The sequence below is a fragment of the Amblyraja radiata genome, chromosome 7, assembly GCF_010909765.2.
Source record: "Amblyraja radiata isolate CabotCenter1 chromosome 7, sAmbRad1.1.pri, whole genome shotgun sequence".
In the NCBI taxonomy this organism is placed as follows: Eukaryota; Metazoa; Chordata; class Chondrichthyes; order Rajiformes; family Rajidae; genus Amblyraja; species Amblyraja radiata.
This window is the reverse complement of record NC_045962.1, coordinates 63813408-63833134: the sequence shown is the minus strand read 5'-3', so window position 1 is coordinate 63833134 and position 19727 is coordinate 63813408. Positions and strand designations below refer to the sequence as shown.

At 41.3% G+C, this 19727-nt stretch overlaps 1 protein-coding gene across 3 annotated transcripts in view; it reads left to right on the top strand.

Moving 5' to 3' along the window:
- The window catches only part of LOC116975511 (von Willebrand factor D and EGF domain-containing protein-like), a 244904-nt gene that overhangs the window by 166605 nt on the left and 58572 nt on the right, over nucleotides 1-19727 (top strand). For all 3 annotated transcript variants that reach the window (XR_004412640.1, XM_033024697.1, XM_033024696.1), the window contains exon 19: nucleotides 5402-5539. Coding sequence is in view for 2 of the 3 variants with exons in the window: in XM_033024697.1 (XP_032880588.1) it covers nucleotides 5402-5539 (138 nt within the window). In the remaining variant the exon portion in view is untranslated. The remainder of the gene's footprint in view (nucleotides 1-5401; nucleotides 5540-19727) is intronic.

Here is a 19727-nt window from a genome sequence, read left to right as displayed (position 1 = left end):
TCTTCTCCACATTCACAGGTGGTTTGGCCAGTTTCATAGCCCCATTTGGCCATAGCAGCTTTTGATCGCCCTGTTCCTGTTCTCAGGCGGTTGAGCGTCTTCCACTGGACCCATGGTGCTTCTGAGCCCGGAGGGAGGGCTTCAGAAGGAGGGATACCCATGTCAGTAGGAGGGGGGGTCGTCCTCAAGCCTTTTTGTCCATAGTTGGAGTCTGGTTTCTTCCCGTGATGTTATTAGGGGCTGGACATGGCTGAGAAAGCTTCTCCTGGACTTCAGCCGTTGGGCCGGGGGTACACGTCCATAGAGGAGGTGGCGTTCATCACTGGTGGCCTTGGTCATCTCTACTCGGCTGGCGACTTCCCGTCTCACATCAGCAGGGGCAATGCCAGCGAGGAGGTGCAGGTTGTTTATGTTGGTGGGCTTCAAGCAGCCAGTGATTGAGCGGCAGGTGTTATTCAACGCTGGGTCTAATTTCTTGGCATGAGATGATCTCTCCCAAACAGGACACGCATACTCCGCAGAGGAGTAGCACAGGGCCAGAGCAGTAGATCTTAATGTGTGTGCTGTGGCTCCCCATTTGGAGTTGGTCAGCTTCCGGAGGATGTTATTTCGGGAGTTAACTTTCAGTTTGGTGTTTTTGACGTGTTCCTTATAGGAGAGAGTGCGATCCAGTGTTACACCGAGGTAGACAGGGTTGGTGCAGTGCCCAAGAGGTGTTCCAGACCATGTGATGTTAAGGGGTCTGTTTGCTTCCCGGTTCCTGAGATGGAACGAGCAGGCTTGGGTCTTCGCAGGGTTTGCGTGTAGGTGGTTGCGCTCGTAGTAGAGGTGTAGCTCATCTAGGGATGAGGTGAGATTCGCTTCTACAGCTTCAAACGTACTCTCTTGGGATGTTACACAGAGGTCGTCGGCGTAGATGAACCGCTCAGTGTTCTGGTCCATTGGCTGGTCATTGGTGTAGATGTTATATAGTAGTGGAGCCAGCACACTACCTTGAGGCAAGCCATTCCGTTGTCGTCGCCAGCGACTTTGCTTGTTGTTAAGGACAACATAGAAGCGCCTATCTTTCAGAAGGGCTCCGATGAGGTCCGTGAGTGCCAGGTCTTTGGTATTCTCCAAGATCTTTTTTAGGAGGAGGCGGTGGTTCACAGTGTCATACGCGGCAGACAGATCAACAAAGACGGCTCCTGTCACCAGTCCTTTCTGGAACCCGTCTTCAATGTGCTGTGTGAGATTCAGAAGTTGACTTGTTGTGGATTTGCCAGGTCGGAATCCAGCTTGTTGAGGGATGATGGCTGGTTCAGCGGCTGGGGCAAACCTGTTGAGGATCAGGCGCTCAAACAGCTTGTACGGGTGGCATAGCAGGGAGATTGGGCGGAAGCTCTTTGCATATGCTGGATCTTTACCGGGTTTTAGAAGAGCGATGATTTTGGTTTTCCTCCAGATCTTTGGGATGTTTCTTGTCAGCATGCAGTTGTTCATCAGCTCAAGGACCCACTTCCGTGTCAGAGGTCCAAACTGCTTGATCTCCTCTGTGAAAATATTGTCCAGGCCGATGGCTTTGCCAGTCTTGAGGGCTTTGATGCTGATATTGAGCTCTTCAAGGGAGAACGGCTCAGTCAGTCCGGTGTTTTGGGAGTGCTGAAGTCGGTCTGCCTTTGGTCTTGGCTGTTTGGTGGTGGATTTCCCGTTGAGCAGCAACTGATGCGCAACTTGGTTGGCCGTGGTGGTATACTGTTGATGTGTTGGTGTTGATGGGTCATTGCTGATTTTTCGGATGAGGCTCCATGCCTTTTTGCTGTTTTTTGCCATATCAGTTGTCTCCAGTAGAGTTTGCCATTTCCGCTGGCGGCATTCTGATAGGGAGGTCATGAGTCTCTCGCCTACTTCCATGGTGCTTTCAGCAAAGGGGTCAGATTCGTAGAGCTGTTGGTATTGCTCATATAGTTCGCTGCTTGGAGTGTCAAGGCCGGGGATGTATTGAGTGCGGCAGCCTCTCGGAATGTTCTTCCGGGCTGCCTGGTGCACTAACTTGGTGAAGATTTGATAGTTTTTGGGGTCCGCTGGAAGGTGGGCGATCTTCCCTTCAAGATCTTCTTGGAAACCAGGCCAGTTCGCTTTCCCAAAGTTGAATCTTCTCTGGAAAGGAACTGTGGCTGGGGTGACTGCAGCATTGACTGTAAGGCCAATGGGGCGGTGTTGGGTTTTTGGAAGTGGCTTCAGTACCAGCTTCTTGCCCAATCCAGAGATGCTATGACTGACAAACGCGATATCAGGGTTGTAGCCGGCTTTCCATCGCCCGCTATTAAAGGACTGTGGTTGTTTGGCATCATGGATCAGGTAGAGCTGGTTGGTTTCGGCCCATGCTTCCACTGCATCTCCATCAGCGTTGTTTCCGGCGTAACCCCATTGTGAGCTGTGGCTGTTGAAATCTCCAATCACTATCCTTGGTTTCCCAGATGATGGTATTTCTGGCATCAGGAAAGGTGTGGGAGGTGGCTTGTAGACGGAGGTGATGGTAATTCCTCTGAGCTCAGCGGTTAGGACCTCAATGTTGTTTTCATCGCTCTTTGATGTTGATTCGATGGTTGTCCCGATTTTTGCAAGCATGACGCTTCCATGTTTCTCATGTGGTCTTTCAATGAGGGTGGTCATGCCTTCCACTCGAGGGCGGGGATGTTTGGGTCCACGGTGAGTTTCTTGGAGGCAGAGAATATCACACTGATGCTCTCTGCAGAGTTGGGCAACAAGTTCTTCTTTAGTTGCAGACAGTCCTTCAACATTTAGAGATATGATGGTCAAAGCCGGCCTTGGGGGTGGGTGTTGGCCTCTCTTCCTGTTCCGGGCTGATGGGCTACTGCCATTTGTTGGGCTTCTGGACATCATTTGTCTTTCGGCTTGGCTTCAAAGTGTTTGGTAGAATTCGCAAGTAATTTGGTGATATTACTTGACAGGGATCGCGACGTGAACGCTTCTACCTTGATCTACCTTGATGAAATTGTAAAATGTGTTATGAACACTGCATATGATATGTTGATGTCTATTCTGGCAAGGAAAACCTGCAGACTTGTTAAATAGACCTCACTAACTCAAAATAGCATCTATAATGTGATAGAGATTTCCACATCGCATAAGTAAGAAGTCTTTTTTAATGGTGTGAAAACTGAGATTAGTTAAACCTTTTATCTTGGAAGATTAGCAGAAACTTGTGTTAAAACCTAGCTTATCATTAGATCACTTTGGGTATGAATGTAAATGTATTATAAATAACAGTGATGATGCATGTTGGAAAATTTATACGGAAATGAAAATTCAGTCCCAACTACTTAATCTGCACTTTGGTAACTCAGAGGAATTAAGAGACAATTGGTATCAGTTATAGTGTCACCAGTACTTTTGGACAGAGACATACAGTACGTTAAGTTAGTAGCTGCACCTCGTTAATGTATATTTTTTGATTATCGATCCATACCAGAAATTCAGGTTAAGAAAAGCTGGGTGATCTCATCTGACAGCTTCAATATCACAAGTGGAAATTCTTTGTACTTTGGCAAATTCTGTCGGTGTTAAAATATTATACAGCAATGATGGTGTCATTTGCACCAGAGAAAAGAATGATGAGGTCCTTATGAAAGAGTGACATAAAGTGCTGGAGTGATTCAGCGGGTCAGGGAGCATCTCTGAGAGGCCGGCCCTGAATGGCCCTGTCTTTTCTCACCTCCAGCTCTTCACCCCACTCTCACCCTTTATTTTCAGTCTGAAGAAAGGTCCCTACCCGAAACATTACCTATCCTTTTTCTCCTGAAATGCTGCCTGAGTTACTCGAGCACTTTGGTCTATCTTTGGTATGAGCCAGCATCTACAGTTCTTTGTTTCTACAGGGACCAACTTTATACGTGTTTGGAATGTACTATTATAAACCTCTGAGTTTCTCTCTAAGTCAGTCATTTTTAAGTTCTGGGTTCCATTGGAGTTTAAATTGTAACAAATTCTTTGAATGCTGTCATTTTGGACAAGTTGTTATACAAGTCGAATACTTCACCTTAAATGTGAAACATTGAAATTAATCTTAGATAAGTTTTTTTTATCTACTGAGTAGCTTTACTTTTTGAAAACCAAGAGATTTGAGGTAACATTTCATTCTTTTTGCAACACAAAATCAGAATTCCAATTTAAATATATCTTTAAAAATGAAGGTTCTAAGATGCTCAGAGAGTTTTTAAAAAAATGACAGAGGTAGAAAGTGTAGAACTTGTTTTTAAATAGCAGAATAATCAGAGCAGGATCTCAGATCTCAATGAATTCATTGGGAGATTGTTGATCTATAAGTCAAGAGCCAACCTTGTTTAATTATTTTTGCTTTAGTTTAATGGGTTTAATTACTTAATTTTTAGTTTAAGTTTTACTTTAACTTATTTACTTAAATTATCACTGATTTTAAAAGTCTCTGAATGTTAGAGAGTTTAGTTTAGTTTAGAGATACAGCGTGGAAACAGGACCTTCGGCCCACCGAGTCCACAACGAACAGCGATCCCCGCACACTTACATTATCGTATACACACTGGGGACAATTCACATTTTTTACACCAAGCCAATTAACCTACAAACCTGTGCGTCTTTGGAGTATGGATGGAAACCGAAGATCTCGGAGAAAACCCACACAGGTCATGGGGAGAACATACAAACTCCGTACAGACAAGCATACTTAGTCAGAATCGAACCCGGTCTCTGGCACTGCAAAGCAGCAGTTCTGCCACCGTGCCGCCTGTTGTAACCACTGTTAAAAATTGCACTCGGCTTTTACAATCAGTAAGCTTGTACTATAGGCACGGCTGTTGTTAAGACCAAGCAATTTCTGCCTAGGGCACTTCAAGCCTACATGCTGTACCCCTCTATATCGAGACTGGACAACTAGGATAAATACAAACCTGGAGTAACTCAGCGGGACAGGCAGCATCTCTGGAGAGAAGGAATGGGTAGCGTTTCGGGTCGAGACTCTTCTTCAGACTCCTCGATAACTAGGAATGTGAGAGGGGTTAGTGGTTCTAGACTGCAAACCTAGGTGCATCTAACTTGCTGATAATTTCCAGTGTTTTCTGTTTCAATTTCAGGTTTTCAGCATTAATTGTGCATAATTAATGCTATATTTTTGGTGTAGTCACGTTAATTATAAGAACCACATGAAAATCCCACGGTCCAACCCGTCTTTTCCTATTACAGACACCAATAGGCAGTTTGTATATGCCTGTAAGATCTGTTGTTATTCTAACCGAATGAATGAAATTGTGCATCAATATATTTTTCAAAAATGCCACAGTTTACTAGTGGAAGAGGATTAGTTTTGTTTCCATATGTTATTATGAAACATTAATTTCTCCATCTGTTCCATATTGCATTTCAGGACTTACATGTCAAGAAGATGTTAATGAATGTAAGAAAGCACTGTGTTTTCCCGGCGTCCCTTGTTTCAATAGCTTTGGATCATATAAATGTGGAAACTGCCCAGGCAAGATGAAGAGTGATGGCCGATCTTGCAAAGGTGAGATCTATAGTGTTCTGCTTAATTGAAGTTCACAGAAAGTTGACATTTTATAGGCAAGATACCATCCAAATTTTATAGATCCCGAAATCAGATTCATGGTGTTTATGTATGATAAATGTTGATAATTTAGATAGGCTGCTGTTTTCTCTTCAGCCGATGAAACTTAAAACATCTGCACAGCATCTGCTTCGAGCCTTAAAAAGCAATTCTGTGCAAAATTAAATGAATAATATTAAATTATACTCTTCCCAAAAGATTAGATAGCTTAACATTTTTAATACATTCCATGAGGGTGAGTAGTGGAAGATTGCCTCTTCTGGTTGGAAAGGAAACAAGGGCCAAGAGCCTCTGTTTTGCTATTGGGTTGAAGAAATTTAAATGGATCGGTTTGAAAAAATACTAAGAAAAATATCTCGAGGGAGAGATTTGTAATTTCCATTTGTGATTTTTGATGGGCATGACTAAAAGGATTGCAAACATTCATTGATCCATTTTGAAGTACATCAGAACTGGCAACATGTCTATGGATTGGTCCACATAATCCAAGTAAAATAAGCAAAGGATGCTCTCTCAAATTATAGCCTTGTTTTGCATTTAAAAACATTATTTAATTTTTGGATCAATTACTTCAATTTCTTATAGTTTAGAAATGTCTCTGAATGCCATCTGCTGTGATTTATTCAAATCTGTCTCCAATTTATAGAAGAAATATTGATTAATGGAGAGAAGCTATGGGAACAAGACTAGAATGTAGAGCATTGGGTGATTAAGTTGCCAAACCTAGACTTTATTATTTTGAGAGGAGAAAATGTACAGAGTTGACTTTCACATGTTCAGAAGCATCAGGAAATTAGAAAGAAAATGATATCAAATGTAGATTTAAGAATAAAGGTTATGATTTATTTAAAGATTTCAAATGAAACAAGAAATACTGGAGTCTTCTACCTATTCTTTGAATGTGGTTGTTTCCTCGTGCAAGTTAGACTGAAAACAACAGACTTTTGTTAAGAATGAACTAGATATAGAGCAACAAAATCTTGGCACTTTAAATTCTAGAATTATAGCAAGAATTGTAAAAGGAAAATTGATGGATAGGTTCCATTATTCATTTATCTCTGTGTTTAAAGCCTATGATCCAATTTTGTTACACGTGAGATAAAGCAGCTGCCTCACAGTGCCAGACGCCTGGGTTTGATCCTGACCTCGGGTGCTGTCTGTGCGAAGTTTGCATGTTCTACCTGAGACGGTGTGGGTTTCCTCTGGGTCACGATCATGTGATAGGATTAGAATTAGGCCATTTGGCCCATCAAGTCTACTCTGCCATTCAATCATGGCTGATCTATCTCTTCCTCCTAACTCCATTCTCCTGCCTTCTCCCCATAACCTCTGACACCCATACTCTAGTGCTCTGCTTTCCTCCCACATCCCAAAAACGTGCAGGTTTTTAAGACCTCAATAAACTGTAATTGGCCTCTAAACTGCCCCTAGTATGTAGGGAGTAGATAGGAAAGTGAAATGCCATAGAACAAGTGTGAATGTGGGATCGATGGTCAGCGTGAACTCAGTGGGCTGAAGGGCCTGTTTCGATGCAGTGTAGTTAAAACTGAAACTAAAAGTCAAGAACAAGAAACTGAGCATCTTCCACAAAAACAGTCATAGCAGAACTACACCTCCCAATGTAACTCTCAAAATAGCTAGGACTCTCAAATTAGTGCTGGATCTCTCAAATTCTCCACGATTACTTATTACAGATGAAGCCACCAATCTAGGTCATCTCACTTGTAGAAATATCACTGTGTAGTAATATCAATATGTCTAAGATAAGAATGAACCAGAGTTAAACTTTGTGTGCAAGTAATTGATCATGTTACTGACAGCTGCTCACTACACAGAAACATCTTATGTTAAACCAGAGGTAGAGATTTGGAGGAACAGCCACCTTTCCATAAGAAGACGATGAGAAAATAGGGGTCAGAGCTGACTTCTATTGTAGCTTTGAGGTCTCCCTTGCCATTCATTCTGATCATGGCCGATCTGCCTCAGACCTCAACTCTTGTCCTGTGACAGAATTCACTTCCTTGATCTTTCAAAAATGTATCTACCTCCTCTTTAAATATCTCCCGTGATCTTGCCCACCACAACCCTCCTATTAAAAAGTTCCAAAGATTCACAAGCAATATACCTTATTTTTCAATGATCACCCCATTATTTGGTAATTGTATCCCATATTTCATAGGATAAGAGCTCATAGGCTCTTTGGTTTAGCGGCCTGACTCTCACTTTAGGAAGCTAAAGTGTGTAACGTTTTACATTTATCCCGGATGATCCCATTTATTAAAGTAGGTACAGTGCCGTAGACTGTAGAGCTGCTGTCTCATGGTGCCAGACATGTGGGTTCATGGCCATTTCACTCTGCGACTGAGGCTTTTACTCAGGTGCTCCATTACCTCCCACATTCCAAAGGCTTATTGACCACTGAAAATTACACTGAATGTGTAAGTGAGTTGTATAATCTGGGAAGTTTTTGTGAATATGGGAAGCATGAAAAGAATAGGATTAGGGTGAATTAGTGTTTGATGGTAGATGCAAACTCAATAGGCTGAAGGACCTGTTTCCATACGGTATCTCCCCCACTCTATTAGTCATATGTATGAAGACTCATCCACGTGGAAAATCTCAACATCATAAGAACATCCCCTTAAGAACTCAAATGTTTCAATAGGATTGCCCCACATTTCAATAAACGTCAAATAATAAATCCATTTTCTTTAGCTGTTCTCTTATTCCAGCTTTTGAAAAAACTCAAATGTCCTTCTAAACCAGGCCTCCAATCATTTCTAATAAGAGGCATGATATTTGCCTCTTTAATGCTGTTAATTTTTTTTAATGTTTAATGTTGCCTATTTTACTTTGGTTCCTTCTGTTAAACGCTGAGATGCCTTGTGTGATAGTAGTGTCATATGAAAGTAAGTTATTTCAAAGATTTAACATAAAAGTTCCTGCCTTCTCATTTGCAATATTACAGCCAGAGATTAAGTGTGAGGAGAGAGACCTGATTAAATTCAAACAATATTTTTGTAGGCTTTGTTAGAATGGGGTAGAGACTATTTTGTTCTCCCAGTATAATGAGGTATTAGGATAATTCATTAGAATGAGTAATTTACAATGACTTGCATCTCCTTCCATGTGGTTTAAAATCTGTTCAACTCTTGATTACTGATAAAAATGTGTCAAAAAAGTGATCTGATGACGCACATCACTAGCTAGGCAGAAGTGCAAGTAAAAGTCTTCAAACTATGCTTGCGAATTCAGATCTTCTAGGTTCCATATTTACCAGGAGAGAAATTTGTCATTCTAGTTATACTGCTAGTTAGAGACTATAAAATATATCATTTCTGGAAAGAGGAAATTAATCCCTGGTGGATTGATTCTACTTTAATTGTTTTATTAAAACTTTTTTTTAAATAACTCTCATTCATATCCTGCACGTTATGACCATGTGAGATCTATTCACTGTTGTAACGTTGAAAGCATGACAAACAAATGGACATATTTAAAAGTAAATAGGAAAGAAAAACACATTTCTGGCAGCACTAATTGAAAGATAAAGTGGGTAAAGTTTGTTTTAACATCTCACCCGAAAAAATTTTTTGTCTCTAAAATATAATGAACTGTGTATGTCCTGAACAGAAGTATCAGCCTTGATATTATTCACAGATCCTTGAAGTTAGACATAAATTCAAAATCTTCTGATTAGGAGGAGAAATTCACTGTGTAATGGTTGATGTGATTATCAGGTTGCTGCACTTTTTATGGCAAATTTGCAGACTGCATCAAATTAGATTTAAATTGCCATGAGGCAAGTTTTGTTTTGTCTTCAGATTGATCAGCAATGTATGGAGGGTACTTCATATCTAATCAGAGTTGTTCTAAAGATGTAGATTCATTATTGAAACTCTTCAGTATTGAGTGGAGCACAAGAACACAAGTTGTCAGTGATGAATCCATGTTTATAGCCGGAGAATGGCCAGGCTTTTCTAGGAATGCAAAAAATAGTGTATAGTATCAATGGTAACATTTCACATGTCAAACCTCTGTGATTAGAACTCTCCCAAGTACTATTATTCTTCAGTTCTGCCACAGAAACCTAGGTGTGTAGAGTGGTTTATCGGTTTTAATGTCCCATCTGAACATTGGCGTCCGAGTTAGCCTTGATCTAATTCATCGGAATTGCATTATAATGATGGTCACTGTAATGCATTTCTTATCAGTGAAGTGAATTTTAACTCTTTGCTTTGCTGGTAGAGGAGAGCCTCCTTTTAGTCCTATTGATTTCAATCAGACAGATTCCACATCATCAAAAGAAGGGTAACAGGAGCAGAATTAGATAATTACAGTCATTTTACCTGCTTACCATTTAATAAAGAATCACTGATTTCCTAATTGTCTGCTTTACCACATCGCCACATACTTTGATCGATGTGTCAATTGTGGTCATGAATGTAATCAGCAATGAACTGGAAATTCACTTTCCCATAGGCACTCAGGTTAAAATTTGTCCACTAATTCTTAGCTCACAGCACAAACTTGACTTGAGCCTAGGCTGATCATAACACATGTTTGAATCATATCTTACTGGTTCTTTTATAATTAAGCCAGAGCATACATGTTTTTTTATGTCAATTCATTTAAAAATAATTAATAGGATTATTTACTTTTATAAGAGAAACCATTGACCTAACTAGCCAGAAAGGTCCCAGCCCGAAATGTAACCTATCCATGTTCTGCAGGGTTGCTGCCTGACCTGCTGAATTATACCTGCACTTTTTCCTCTTTCTTTTTAGCCATACTGTTTTCTCCATGAGGGTTTTGCTTGTCAATATCGACAACTGTGCAGCTCCAACATGCCAACTAACAATATTTTTCATGCTCACACTTAGCCATAATTCTCTACGTGCTAGAACATACCTTAAAGGGCCTGTCCCACTGTACGAGGTAATTCAAGAGCTCTCCCGAGTTTAAAAAAAAATCAAACTCATGGTAAGCACATAGAATGTACGTAGCGGGTACGTCGGAGCTCGGGGCGGCTCGTAACACTAACGGCAGGTACTCGGGACAACGCTAACGGCAGATACTCGTGAAGACTCGTGAACATTTTTCAACATGTTGAAAAATGTCCACGAGAGCCCCGAGTACCTACGAGTGCTATTACCGTAATTCTCTGAGTTCGAATGAGGGGAAACTCGGGAGAACTCTTGAATTGGCTCGTACAGTGGGACAGGCCCTTTAGTATGACCATTCACTTCTTTACTTTAGACTTTAGAAATACAGCATGCAATTTGGCCCACCAAGCTGACCAGTGATCACCCATACACTAGCACTATCCTACACGCTATGAATAATTTACAATTTTTAAAGAACCCAATTAACCTACAAACGTGTATGTCTTTGGAATGTGGGAGGAAACCGGTGCACTTGGAGCAAGGGGAGTACATACAAACTCCGTACAGACAACAGCCATAGTCAGGATTGAACATAAGTGTCTGGTACTGTTAGGCAGCAACTCTACTGCTGCGCCACTGTGCCACCCTTCCAATTTAAAATTCTGTTCAATCACTACTTTGGGCTGGCTCAAAGGGTGGAATCGCATACTCCTGCACCTATTTTCTATGTTTCTACATTTTTAAAGTTTATTTTACTTGATCATTGCCATTCTCTGCCACTTTTTACAGATTAATTCCAGTTTTGACATGTAGGAGGGTACCAACAGATTTTTAAAGATATTAAGATAGGCTACTAAATGGCAAAATGACAATAGGATTATTTCCTTTAATAGCTGAAAGATAGAACATAAGAGCATGAAGAATAAACAAGAATTATGTTAAACCAATAAGGCTACAGCTTAAGTACTGCATACAGTTCTGGTCACCATATTATAGGAAGGATATGATTGCACTGAACACATTGCTAAGGGAAACTGGACATTTTAGCTGTAAAGAAATATGGGGTTATTTTCTTTGGAGGGGGTTGAAATGAGATGTAAATTTTTGAAGGGCTGTGAGAGTAAATAACAGGGAGCATCAATTTAAAATAATTTGTGGGAGGATTGGAGGGGAGATTTGTTTTCATTCAGAGGACAGTAAGGATGCTGTCACTGCCAGAAAGTATAGCAGAAGCGAAAACACTTGTCATATAAAACAGTATTTGAATATGTACTGAAAAACCTGTAGGGCTATGGATCTATGCTGGAATTCAATTAGGTTGAGTAAAGCTGTTTTAACTATCTCAGATGTAGAGGACTGCATGTCCTCATTCTGAATTGCAAAACTCTCCATGATTCTATTTGAAATTATTTGCACGTGATTTGACATTAATTACATTTTTGTTCAATGCATTCCCTTTCACCGGAATTTAATGTGAGGAGTTTTCTGTCAGATTTCAGTTCAGATTTCTGGCAACGTTGCACTAAGATAGTGAAATTGGGGCAATTCCACTCCTATAGAGAGATGCAGGAAGGCTTTCTATTATAATCTATAGTAATGATCAGATTAACAACTGGGATTGAAGGTGCGGTTTAAAACATTTATTTTTCTCTTTGGTTTGATTATGGATTAATTTAAATTTCTGCCACAATAATGCAAATTGAAATAGTCTTCTATACTTTACAAATGTATTCAGTCGCAATGCTATCATTTATTGTCAATCCCTAACTGCCTAATCCAAGGAAGCAGTTAACTGCATTAATGGATTAAGAGTCACATTTCGGCAAGACAAGAAGAATGCAGATTTATTTTCTTGAGGAATATAATTGAAATGGTTGTTTTCACAACAATCATCATTTCATCATTTATTTTAATGAGACTTTATAAGATACACCAACACCATTTTCTGGCCATTGCCCTCTTCTCCCCTCTCCTGTCAGGCAGAAGATACAAAAACTGGTAACCATGTACAGCTAGAATTAAGAACAGATCCTTCCTTGTTGAGGAATAAGGCTACAGTTCCCATCTTGATGCAACATTAAGGCCTTATATTTTTTATTTAAATCTGTGCTTTCCCTGTAGCAGCAACACTACATTCTGCATTCTGGTTATCTTTATCTTTACACTATCTGTTGTACTTGTGTGTGGCTTGATTATATTCACGCATGGTAGTGATTTGACTGAATAGCATGCAAACTAAGTTTTTCACTGCATCTCAGTTCAGGTGGCAGTAATATACCATCACCAATAATGAATTTGCTCCACAATGTAAAGAGTTAACAATTGGTAAAGGATTGTGATAACTGCTTGGGTGCAATGATTTTTCTCCTTAAACCATCTGCCTATGCTTGGAATAATGTTGCTGTGTCCAGACGGCCCATTGAGCATTACAAGAGCAGCTGTGACTATCTCCCGTGTTGCACTTTGCCATTAATCACTTATTTTCAAAGCAACTTGCATATGTTCACAGTTATCAACGCTGGTTTTCTGCAATATAGCGAAAGGCTGGATTATCAAGATTCATCCCCCATTTCAGAATTACAGCTGCAATAAATGACCTAAGCCTGAAATTCTCTAGATTTTAATTAGACAATAAATTTAACTTATGTTCAAGCTTTTGGAATTATAAAATTACATTTCCTTTACAACATAGACATCAGAAAAGAATATTGATAGCATTAAGAAAACAACAGGTTAGTTTATCTTTGATATGTTAATGTTAATGCTATATAATGCTATATAACAATTATCAGTTGTTCTACAATTATTGTGAGGAGAATTGTTCACTTGCAATTCCTTGATCAAATATTATTGTTCATTGAGAAATAATGCATAAATTGGTTCTGCACCAACATTTATCAACCGTTTCTGTTGCAAGGTCTAATTTTGTCACCCTCAACACAATGCCCACTTCTGGCCATCCTGCCAGTATATAGGATCTAAACTGCAACCAATGTAAACTAGGCTCAGTATAAGTAGGAGCATATCATGCTTGCTTGTTGCCTTTCTTGTTGTCTAAAAGGACACTCTCCTCAATCAGCAGACCTGATTATGCAGCCTCTGATCCCAGGGTAACTGCACAAACACCTCAAACTAACAATGAATAGTTTGTTCACCGTTTAGCTGCTGAGAAATCCATTTAATAGTTGCCTCCGTAATCCCAACAACGGTAGAAATCACTATGCACAGCGGTGCAGCTAGTTGAGCTCCAATGGCAGAGTTCAATCCTTTTCCTTGGTGCTGTCTGTGTGGAGTTAGAGTCACACTCATAGAGTGATGCAGTGTGAAAACAGGGCCTTCGGCCCAACGCGCCCACACCAGCCAACAATGTCCCAGATACACTTGTCCCACTAGCCTGCTCTTGGTCCATATCCCTCCAAACCTGTCCTATCCATGTACCTGTCTAACTGTTTCTTAAATGATGGGATAGTCCCAGCCTCAACTACCTTCTCTGGCAGCTTGTTCCATACATCCACCACCCCTTGTGTGAAAAAGTTACCCCTCGACTTCCTATTAAATCTTTTCCCCTTCACCTTGAACATATGCCCTCTGGTCCTCGGTTCCCCTACTCTGGGCAAAAGACTCTGTGCATCTACCCGATCTATTCCTCTCATGATTTTGTATATCTCTATAAGATCTCCCATCCTCCTGCGCTCCATGGAATAGAGACCCAGCCTACTCAACCTCTCCCTATAGCTCACACCCTCTAGTCCTGGCAACATCCTTGTGAATCTTTTCTGAACCATTTCAAGCTCAACAATATCTTTCCTATAACATGGTGCCCAGAACTGACCATAATATTCTAAATGCTGTCTCACCAACGTCTTATACAACTGCAATATGACCTCCCAACTTCTATACTCAATACACTGACTGATGAAGGCCAAAGTGCAAATAGCCTTTTTACCCAGCTTATCTACCTGCAACTCGACCTTCAAGGAACCATGCACCTGTACTCCTAGATCCCTCTGCTTTAGAACACTACCCAGATGCCTACCATTTACTGTGTAGGTCCTGCCCTTGTTTGACGTCCCAAATTGCAACACCTCACACTTCTCTGTATTGAATTCCATCAACCATTCCTCCGCCCACCTGGACAATCAATCCAGATCCTGCTGCAATCGTTCACAACCATCTTCACTATCTGCAAAACCACTAGCTTTTGTATCATCAGCAAACTTGCTAATCTTGCCCTGTTCTCCCTTTGGTCACAAGTGTTTCTTCTGGATTCTCTGGTTTCCTCCCACATGCTAAAAAATTGTTGTTTGGTTGGTCAACTGGCCACTGCTAAGTGCCTTTGGTGTGTCAATGAATAGTGAAATGAGAGTGTTTGAGGGGACAGTAGCATCCAAGGAAAATAAGTGGGGAATGGCATTACTTTGAGCCAGCATTAGCTTAACGGCCCCAAATCGCCTCCCATAATGTTGTGACTGGACAAGAGACATAGAACTGCCCATCTGAGAAGAGCCATCTCCTAGCTCTGATGAGCAAGGTATTCACAGGCTCAGGCTTTCCAAGACCATTGATGCAGAGGTATGTGGAATACTGCAGGAAGACTGCAGTATGTCTAGAGTCTCCAAGGAGATCAAGATAATTTTGAGTCTCAACTTCCTTCCCAAACGACTGCAGATCTCTGGTATGTCTCTCAATCTGTCATACACAATTGTACCAGGGAGATCACAAATTCACTGCATTTACAAACATTAAATTCATCCACCTTGATTTAATGGCAAATGGTGTGTTGGTAGCCAACCTGCAACAGCAATTTAGACTTTAGAGATACAACATGGAAACAGACCCTTTGGCCCACCAGGTCTGCGCCGACCAGCAATCACCCTGTAAATTAGCACTATCCTACACACACTAGGGACAATTTACAATTTTACCAAGCCAATTAACCTACAAACCTGTACATCTTTAGAGTGTCGGAGGAAACCAGAGCACCCGGAGAAAACCCATGTGGTCACAGGGAGGACATACAAACTCCAAGCAGGCAGCACCCCATAACCACGATCAAACTTGGGTCTCTGGCAGTAAGGTAGTAATGCTACCGCTGCACCACTGTGCTGACCCAAAATATTGACTGCAGGGATAAAATCGCTGATAATTCTGGATTGGGCATTGGTCCAGCTGACCTTGTGCCACTATGCCTCCCTAGTAATTGGTGCTAAAAAAAGAGCATAAAGGAGATGTAAAACTTGAGACCTTTGAGGCAAACCCTGAAGAGCAGCAGGAGCCAAAAGAGCAACTAGAAAAGCAACCGGAAAAAAAGAACAGGTGGCAGAGCAAAGCACCCAGAAGAATGCCCCAGCTGAATAGCTGCTGCTTTATCACCTAGCTTATATTGCCTGCTTGGATAAAGATGTACTCCCTCCCTTCAAAAACAAACACATTTTTTATCTCCGCACTACGATCATTAACTACAATATTTAACAAACTATGATGTCAACTACATTCTGCAGGTATAAAATTTGTTTGAAATCTTAACTACTCTGGATAGCTGCATAGCCTCAGTCAGCACTATAGCCATGGTCAGCTGAAAACTTCAGATAATAACATGCTGATTGAAGGCTAACATTTCAAACCAATAAGATTCACAATCTTTCAGAAATGAGAAATCCCCCATGAAACTGTAGCTTCATTTTAGACCATCGTGCCAGTCATCCATTTCAAATTATTCAATGAGTTGTGACTGAGCTAAACCTGCTGTGGTAAAAGTCCAGTGCTTCACTCAGATTGAAACAATCGGATGTGCTTTTTGTATTATCATGCTTCCCTGCACAAGCAATCACTTTTCACAAATTTTCTCTCGGCTATTCCTGTCACTTTCAATCATTCACATAAAGAGATGCTCGCTAAGTATGGCAACATGTAGCAAAGTTTTAATCAGATTGTGTATCCTCTCTCAATTTTCTGCATCTCTTCAGAGACCTTTCCTCAAATGTAGAAGAGCGGAACAAATGGAGAATTTGATCTGTGAGCTACTATTCAACTTATTGCCAGAATAACATGGAAGCTACCATGTCCATCTTATTAATTTGCAATCATGTAATCCACAGCAGAGAGGCTATGGTTTCCAAGGGCAAAGCATTACTCAGTGTTTAGCGGCAATCAGCGTTATGCTCAAGTGCATTAACCAGACAAGCATGACATTAGCAAACTTCCCAGGTCAGATGTAGATAGGGTTGCCAACTTTCTCACTCCCAAATAAGGGACAAAAGGTCAAAACACGGCACAAATTCCTGACGCAATTCGTTGACCGACCCAGCCATGGCTGGGGGAATGATGAGTTGGTCCGGGTGCTGGACTGCACACAAAGCACAGCCGGCGGGCCAGCTGAGGAGTTTTGGCCCACGCGATGTCGTGAGCAAAGTCCAGCACCTCATCTAACTCATGAACCGATGATCAGCCATGAGAAGGAGGGGAGGTGGTGTCGGCGGTAAGCGAAGGTCCGAAGGTCGCGCAACTGGCTGGGCTGCCGACTGACGATGCCATGGGCAAGGCGCTGCTGCTGCACTCCATGGGCTGCACTACGTCGGGATGGGTATGTGGAAGCGGTGCTCTGACCCGACAGTCCCCTCGACCCGAGTAGTAGCAGTCAAATACGGGACAAGGGCGGTATCGTACGGAAAAAACTAATTTAGTCCAGAAAACGGGATGTCCTGGCTAATTTGGAACAGTTGGCAACCCTAGATGTAGAAAGCACTGCAGTAATACCAGTGTCACTTTACCCCAGCACAGCGATGTTTAAAATGAGTGCACCAGTGCTTGTGGACAGATCATTATATAACTTCAAAAATAACATGTAAATCCAAATTCATTGCATAATTATGTCTCCAAACATTTACATCCTGATGCCTTTCCTGTTTGACAAGTTTGCAAGTTGGCCCTGGTGTCATTGTGCTCCTAGTGTGCAGTATGGCTTCAACCTGGCTCCTGGAAGATTTCTCAACTCCTTTGAATCTGCATAGATATCCTAGATAACCCTTGAGAAGTCTTAATGAATCAGCCTCCAACTGTTGCCCTGGCCAGTGGAAGGAGATGTCTGAGATGACATACTGTGGGACAAGGATGTGCAATCTGCCCAAGAGGCCTAGGTGGAAAATAAATGGATGATATCATGTAGGTACATCGATGTCCTGAACATGTACATCAGATGACCTTTCAGAGAACTGGATAGAAAATGAAACAATGATCTATTGCTACTATGGCCTCTCCACTGTTGTTTCAAATTCCAGATCCAAAGTTGAACTGGCTGAGAAACTCAGATCACAGGGTTCTGGTGCTTGCTGCCTTCACTCTTCTCCCTGCAGTAAACTCCCTACTCAATCTGAGCAGACCTGTGATCACGGTAAAGATTTGTGAGAATTGGTAGGCAGGTATGTCAGTGTTCCAGCAGAGGAGGTACCAAATCACATGCCATATTTCTGCTCCTTTAGGGTTAAGGTTATGCATAACATCACTCTACTCTTGCAAGAGAGCTATCTGCTGAAGTGCAGCATCTATTCATTTGGAACTGTGGGCTACTCATGGGTCACATCCACCTGTCCATTAAGTGCAGCAGCTAATTTCAGAGACTGGCATCTCCTTGAGGACATCAATTTCCTTGGTAGCTAATAACTCTTTCTTAGAGGATTAAGGGAGATGCAAGAAGGGAATCTCACATTTCTGACCCCGTGTGGTTGACAGCACTGCTAGCATTCAGCATAATTATTAGGCAGGTTGTGTAGCGACACCTTGTGGTGGCCCTGTTAAGATCGAACCCTCGCGATTGGCTGGTGCGGTCACATGAGCGCGAGTTTATTCGCGGGTTTTTTCTGTAACCGTTCATTCTAGCGCCACGCGAGTAGAACACACATCATTAAAATTTGGCTATCTTTTTCCACTCGGGTGCCCTCTTGATTTCTGTTCCAAAATAAAGAATTTTGCACACCCTAACGTCTCAACTCGCCAAGGTTGCATAGATGACCAACCTTGGAAGATCACAGATATAATGTTAGAACGTAGGGTTGGAGGAGATTATCAAAATCAAAGCTTGTGAGGGGCAAAGATTAAAGGAGATGTGCGGGGCAAGTTTTTTTCGCAAAGAGTGCTGTTTGCCTGGAATGCTCTGCCAGGGGTGGTAGCGGGTGAAGCAGATGTGTTAGTGTAATTTAAAATACTTCTGGACAGGTATATGGATATGCAGGGAATGGTGGGATATTGATTATGTGCAAGTAGATAAGTGATGGGCTTGGCATCAAATTCAATACAGATATGATCGGCCAAAGGGCCTATTCCTGTGCTGTACCGGTCTATGCTCTATGTTGGAACTCATATTTTTGGTCATACTCATCCTAAACTTGTATCAGAATTATATTTCATTTTTGATACGGTTTTTAATGCAAGCAAATCTCAAATGATTTTAATTAAAAGTTATTGATCAATGTTATTTAAATTTCATCCAAGCAAGAACAATATATATTTTACTTTAGAGTTACAGCATGAAAACAGGGCCATCAGCTCACGAGGTCCACAACAACCATCAAATACCTGTTCACACTAGTTCTCTGTTAGCCCACTTCCTCACCCACTCTCTACATACTTGGGGCAATTTGCAAAGGCCAAATAACGTACAGACCTGCACATATTTGGGATTTGGGAGAAAACCAGTGCACCAGGGGAAACCCCACATGGTTACAGGGATAAAGTGCAAACTCCACGCTGATAGCACCCGAGGTCAGGATCAAACCTATTTTGATCACATGGCATTCTCATTACATGGGATATTTATGGCGTGCCATTTTACAAGCCACAGTTATTTCTCCAAGCTCTGTTAGATAAATCAACAAGAAGCAACCCTTTTCCACAATTTGGTAATAACAAGCTTGTAATAACAGGCTTGTAATGAAAAACAGCTGTACTGACAATTCTTAGCTCCAGTTCATACAAGCTTTCATATCGTTTACAACAACCATTACTAGATAAATGCAAGAATGGAATCCATCTGGAACATTAGTTTATATTGGCCATTATTTCTTGGCACCAGGCCAAATTTTATTGAAAGCTACATGATCATTCTTAATTCAGGAGGAGTCACACGTGACTTGCATTACTTTTAGCAAAAATATCTACTCTATTTCAACCTGTCACATTTTGAGAACTTGAAAAATGTAATCTTCATATTAATATTCTGAACCCTGTGTTTTAGATTTTTTAAACAG